The sequence below is a fragment of the Seriola lalandi genome, unplaced genomic scaffold (assembly GCF_002814215.2).
Source record: "Seriola lalandi dorsalis isolate HSWRI2012SDOR001 ecotype SW California unplaced genomic scaffold, Sedor1 jcf7180002054570, whole genome shotgun sequence".
In the NCBI taxonomy this organism is placed as follows: domain Eukaryota; kingdom Metazoa; phylum Chordata; class Actinopteri; order Carangiformes; family Carangidae; genus Seriola; species Seriola lalandi.
This window is the reverse complement of record NW_019525123.1, coordinates 3,866,126-3,873,077: the sequence shown is the minus strand read 5'-3', so window position 1 is coordinate 3,873,077 and position 6,952 is coordinate 3,866,126. Positions and strand designations below refer to the sequence as shown.

At 41.6% G+C, this 6,952-nt stretch overlaps 1 protein-coding gene across 1 annotated transcript in view; it reads left to right on the top strand.

The window, feature by feature from the left end:
• zfhx4 (zinc finger homeobox 4) overlaps positions 1 to 6,952 on the top strand; it is an 82,278-nt gene that overhangs the window by 26,116 nt on the left and 49,210 nt on the right. The window contains exon 5 of the mRNA XM_023416967.2: positions 590 to 1,131. Coding sequence (XP_023272735.1) covers positions 590 to 1,131 — 542 coding nt within the window. The remainder of the gene's footprint in view (positions 1 to 589; positions 1,132 to 6,952) is intronic.

The window sequence follows — 6,952 nt, the reverse complement described above, 5'->3', positions numbered from 1 at the left end:
GGTGGGTGGGTGGGCAGAAGAAAGAGAAAACGTGTGTAATGCATTGATCAGCTTTTCAAATCTGTGTGTCGATGTGAGAAAAGCCTGGAGCCCTCAAACCGTTGTCCCACCATTGCTGAGAGCAGTAATTAAAGCTACCTGATGAGCGAGTTAGCAAGTTGAAAAGGATGATTGTAATTGATCCTGATTCAATCCTATTAGGGTTTTTTATAGACGAGACTTTGTAAGGAGCCCTAGTCCTCTGTGAGGCTTTATTTTATCAAATCCTTTTGTGTGAGAGAGGCCTGCGTAGAGGACTCACTTTTCTCTCCACACTTAATTTCATTTAATAAAAAGAGCCTTTTCTCTTTCTCTCTATCCTTTATCCCTCCCTATGCATGTGAGCCTTTCATTTTCACCAGAGCTTTGTCTTTCTGTCATACCTCTTTGTTTTTATGTACCACTCTTCCTGCTGTGCCTTCTATCTGACATATTATCCCTTTGTGCTTCCATGTATGTAATTCTTCTTGAGGCCCTACCATTTAAACTCCTCTCCATCTCTCTTTTTCTTTCACTGTCTAACCTGTTTTTTCACTCATTTTCTCCATAGTGAATAGTGACCTATCAGCTGAGTTGCGTCTTGCCAGTGGTCAACTGATGGCAGACGACCTATCCCTGGTGTCCTCGGCTGGAATGGGGGGCATGTCCTCGTCAGACCCCTCACTGTCCTCCTTGTCGCCACCCATCAACGACCCCTCACTGCGCCTCTACCAGTGCGCCGTGTGCAACTGCTACTCTGCGGACAGCCTGGAAGCTCTCAACGCCCACGTCAATGCCGAGCGCTCTTTGCCCGAAGAAGAGTGGCGTTGCGTAGTGGGTGATGTCTACCAGTGCAAGCTCTGCAGCTATAACACGCAACTTAAGGCCAACTTTCAGCTGCACTGCAAGACAGACAAGCACATGCAGAAGCACCAGCTGGTGGCCCACATCAAGGAGGGAGGCAAGGCCAACCAGTGGAGATTAAAGTGTGTGGCCATTGGCAACCCGGTGCACCTCAAGTGCAACGCCTGTGACTACTACAGCAACAGCGTGGATAAATTGAGGCTACATGCCACCAACCAGAGGCATGAGGCTGCCATTCGCCTCTACAAGGTAAATACAATAAATACATTTACCCATGTTGTGAGTGTCCTGCAGAAACATCACTTATCTGACCCCAACTTCTTGCTGAAATAAAAATCTCAGCAATACAAAAACACTGACTACATGTGAGGATGAAAACAATTATTTAGAGATATTTTATTAAGAGAAAATAAAAATATTTGGAGATTCATTGTTTTTGCAGGACACTGATATTTTATTGTATCGCATACAGCACAGTACAGCATCATTCATTTGAGGGGAACACTATTAATTTTAAGTTCAGAGTCAGGAAAAGCTGTTTTTCTTAATAAAGAATTTGGCCCATCCTCTTAAGTGCAGTGTCACACGGATAAAAAGTTCCCATGAGAATGGAATGACAGAAATGGAAAAGGTCAGTTAGAATACCCAGGATGATTTTCATCAGATATGGGTATGTTGGGTATGTTATCTGCTTGTGACCAGCTGGCACTACTGGCACCATTAATTATACACAAGTCACGTACTGTCAGCGAGTTTCACATGTTTTAGAGGTTTGATTATCCTCAGCTGTTTTTTTTTCAGGTTGAAAAACAAGCTGTAGAAAATTCTGGAATAATTCAAGAATTTGTTTTCAGGATGAGGCTGTAGACGCATATTAAGAACTTAGTTTTGCATTTGACAATGACACAATGAAAGTGCAACTCTTTATATGTAACTTTTGATATTTGATCCCCGCATGAAGCACGGACACACAGTAAAAACTTTTTAAAATATTTTTATGTAAAGTTTTTATTTTCTATTTATTGTAAAAAGTGCTTTAGATTTTTTAAATGAAATTACACACATGCATTTTATGCAATACACTTCATAACTGATTCCAGAAACACACACTGTTTCCTATCATTTATGTGCACATACACACAGCTCTTCTGCGGACAAACACTCCTTTTTTCTTTAGGCCAATAGGTGAATCATTAATTGCTTGGGATTGTTTGGTAGTGACTTGTCAGAAGGTGACCACACTAGTTGCCCATCAGAGCAGTGAACTAACACGAGTTGCTTACTTAACTAATTAAACTCTTCACACTCTGAGAAATAGACAATTTTTGCAAAGAAATTCCAACACAGCCAATATTCTACATCTCTCTTTCCTCTAATATATTTAAGGTGATTTAGTTTGTCAGACATCTCCTTCAGCTTAATAGGATGCTGTTACATTTCCGAGGCCTTGACCTACAGAACAGGATCAAGTGCATTACATTAATGAGGATTTCTTTACTACTGTATGCAACACTTGGCAGTGGTAGGTGTTTTGTGTGTGTGTGTGTGTGTGTGTGTGTGTGTGTGTGTGTGTGTGTTTGTGTGTGTGTGTGTGTGTGTCTTTAATGTAGAGATGTAGAGGCAGTGGTAAGAGAAGATAAAATAAGTTCTATTCATGGTTTTTCTTTTTTTATTCTTTATTTTCTTTTTTTCTCAATTTACCCAATATTGTAATATAATAAGAAGACCTTGTAACAAGTATTTGCTCTTATTTTCCGAAAGTGGGATTTTTATTTTTTAAATAATTATTATTTGAGCTGTATTTGACAAAGGGTTGATACAGCATGAGGCAAAATGAGATACAACAAAGATTTTGATTAAAATTTGTGACTGCAACATTACATTTATAAAAGGGGTCTTACTGTACTGTTCCACCAGACTTTAGTCACTACTTTCAGTCATTTTTTTGTGAATGTGGTGCCTGCGTTGCTCAGTAACATGTAAGGAATTGAATTTATTTGAAAATCTGCGTCTGATTCTTACAGTTCCAAGGCTTGAGTGGATTAAGAACATTGGCATTCTTAGGGTTATTTAAAACAGTCGTAGTTGACTTAAACAGGATGTACATATTGACACAGGATTGGCCGACAGTCTGGCAAAGGCTGAACTTGGCATGGGATGAGTTGGAGATGTCTATCCTCCGGGATTGTTCACTAATTGCATTGAAATATTGTAAATTTCTAAATTCTTAACAGAAATACAGCCTCTGAGTTGGCCTACATTAGCTTAGGCCCTAAACTATAGGATTAGCTTGATTAGGCTACACTAATCACAACCTTTTTACTGTCAGAGGAAGACTTAAGCATAGGTGTGTCTGTCTTTGTGTACTTGTGTATTTTAGACTGTTGAGTGATTTTTGGCAGCTGTTTAAGCTGATTTAATATGAGGCAATAGCCAGATACGTTACTGAACATTGGCAACCATTTACTCATGCTAACAAAGCTTTTTATATCAGTTGTGATTAAATGTACAAAGCCAAGAAACACAATGAACAGCACAGAAATGAAAGAAATTGGTTTGTTTCGAACATTTTCCTGATTTAGTTTTTCGTTCGCTTTCCAAGAAAGTTAAGTAGAGCAAGGGAGTGTCCTCCACAAGCGCCAGTTTAGCCAAGGCAAGTGAGGGTCATCCCAGTGCCCCCTCTGTGCACCCATACACCCCTGTACGTCATCTACCCACCCACCTACCCCACAGGCTTCAACAAATCTGTTCCACAGATGACGATTTTAATGCCTCTGGCAGAAATCCCACTATTTTACCCTTGGACATGCGGTAGTAAAGCAGAGAGAGGGGGAGAGAAAGCGTAGAGCAGCAGAGCAAGAGCAGAGGAAAAAAAAATCATTTCTTTATTTGACCAGAAAAACACCTCTCCTTTTATGTATTGGCAGAGGTGAAAAGCACATGGGGATGGAGGTAGCTTGGCCGGGCGCATAAAAGATCCAAGTGTTGACGACTTTACCATCTGGCTTTTTGGAAACACAGAATATCTTTATGGCATGGGAAACCATTTGAAGATACAAACAAAAAGCATATTCAGGAGATTTTATGGCTCCTTTGTAGCAGCAGTGGAGTACTTCTAAAGGGAATTGAGAGTTTGAAAGTGTTTTTTTCCAGACTTTGAAACAGCAAGGGCTAAATGACATTAGCAGCACATGCACATCAAGTCATATGGTGTCCAGGGCACAGCAGGTGGCGCAGGAAGTCATAGGCCTTATATGGAAAAAGCGGAGATCTATGCTTTGCTGCTTACTGGAGAGGAAATGGAGGAAATCTGATTGGTTCCTTTTTGCCTTTCATGATAGTACTTCCACATGGGTTTTTTTTTCATATTGTCTCTAATTATACAGAATTTAGTTGCAAATTAAATGTATGTATTGAACCTAAATTTAGTATTATTACAGGAAGTGCAAATCTTTATCCCTCAGAATCATTGTAAATGACAAAATGGAATATATTTTAATGTAGCGTTTGTATGCTAGCAGCCTGTGAGGTAAGCTCTGCATTAAATGGTGTCGTATCATAGCGTGTCCATAGCTGGCCTGGCCCGTGTTTAGCTTAGCATTGAATATGATGATGTATGGCTTCGTTATGATTTTTAATAACAAACACTGGCTTTAATACACATGGAGACAGGAGTAAATCTGTCAGTGCCATTCACAAGTGCTGCAGGGCTAAGTAGGGGGTTTATTTCGTAGTGAGCATGTGTGTTTGTGCGTGTGTGTCCCCACAGAGCTTTGAGGTTGAGATCTGGACTGTGCTTGCCCCCGGGTCATTAGGAATTGAGAATGTTCATGGTCAATGTGGCATGGTCAAGGACCACACACACACATATACACACTCTGTGTCTCATAGGCCATGGCACCTGTTTCTCAGATGGCTGTCCGAATAAATCTTAAACTGTCCTCAACCACAACCACCCCACCCCTGGGTGTCTGTTCAGCTTTCCATCATAATTCAAGCAGAAATGGACGTCCGGGGTCTACTGGACATTTCCATATCTCTGTTTTTCTTTTCATTATTTTTCCCCCTTCTTTCCTTCCCTCTCGCTCTCCTTTGAACTCAGAATCTTAGGCTAATAAAACGCTCAACTTTTTATGATAGAGATGGAGGGAGAGAGGGAGGAGAGAGAGGACATTTAGATGGAACATACAGAGAATAAGAACAGAGACAGTGTGTTTCCTTCCTTCTGTCTTCTGATGCTGTCTCACACTCTCTCTCCCTCTGTCTGTCCTTACTCTCTTTGTTTTGTCTCTGACTTTTTTTTATTCTCTCTCTACCGCTCTGTCTCTCCCCTGGGGAGCCACAGATAGGCCATCTCATTACCCATGATCTTCTTGGCAACACCATTGCCGAGAATTGAGGGGTGGGGGTAATTAAATGAGGGGAGGGATGGAACGAGGGAGGGATGGAGGGAAAATAAGAAGAGACGGAAAGGAGACTAGATTTGTAGATGCATCAAAAGGAGTCTTCCCTTCTCTCATTTTCATCATCTCTTTGTTTTTTATTTTGTTTTTTTTCATCAACCAATGGACCTTTTTTTTATTTCAATCTTCCAGCTCTGCCCCCCTCACTCACATTTTATTCTCCTCCATATCCCTCTGATGGAGATGGGTATGCTTATGCATCTGTGATATTAAGTCTACCGCTGTGCCTTGGCTATTAGCAAGGGTCAACCCTGCCCACTCTCATTTGAAAATCAAATGGCCCTATATATATGCAGCCCAAATTATTGGACTGTCATTTGGACTTGTGTGATGGGAAAATGGACAGGAGATTGACTCCCATAGATTTGCATAAAAAGCCATTGTGCTAGTCCCTGGAGTAGAGAGAGACTGGATCTTTTTCAAATGCATGGCACCATTTACAGTACGACATGCGCATGTGCTCACATAAATGCATATGTGCACATAGAGGTATAACATTACATGCATTCACAGAGGCACACTTACATGTACAGTAACTGCATACACACAGAATTCTTGCTTATCAAGTTACCATTTTCCACTTGAGCCCAAGTCCGCTTGTTCCAGCCACAGGCTCTTCATCACTGCGTCCTTGTCTCACACTCGCACACAGACTTAAAGAGTTGCTATTCTCTTCAAAAAGGAATGTTCGGAGACACTTCACACTAGATGCTACTTGACTGCAAGATATAGATTTTCATGTTCTGTCATGGAAACGAATGATGCAGCCTGCCGCCGTGAGTTCACTTCAGTGTTTTTTGCCAGAGAAGGTTGTCTCTCTGCCTGCCTGTCTGTCTATCTCTACAAGTTATTTTGTTCTCTCTCCCTCTCTCCCTCTCTCTCTCTCTCTATCTCTCTCTCTCTCTCACTCACTCTCTCACTCTACAAGGCAAAGAGACGCCAGTTAGTAGATTATTCAAATCGTCTCCTCTTTCACCTGCATGGAGATTACAATGGAAATCTTTCAGAGGTCTGGGGGTGGTGAAGTGGGGGACGGAGGGTGGCGGCTAATTAAAGCATAAAAGCAAGTGTGTGCATGTGTGTGTGTTTGTGTGTTGCTTTGTATGTTTGACAGAGAGGTTTGAATAGATGGACTTCCCCACCCTCCCCTTTCTTCCTAATAATCCTCATAGATATTAATAAGAGTTTCGCCCATTCTTCCTCCAACGCCTTAACCAGATGGTCTGCACAGCATCAACGTGTGTGTGTATGTGCGCACAATGTCCAGCTCTGGTCCATCTCCTGACTGACACTCATATGTAATGTTTAATCACCCTAGCCAGCTTCCCCCTCCCCACTTCTTTACTTCTTGACTCTCCAGTGAATTAGTTAACTGTGAAGGTGGATACCTTTTTTCCCTTTAGCAAGGTGTGTTTTTCTGTGTGTAAGACAAAGAAACAGACAGTGCTGTTTTTCTCATATTAATAGCCAGATGTGATCCTCTTCATAATAATTCCCACCCCTTTCTGGGCTGTGGGTTATTTGGCTGGGCTGGGGCCAAGCCATTTGTCCATGTGCAGGGGACTGTGAAGCAGATCGGGGCTGACAGGTATGGGAACGATAGCAGA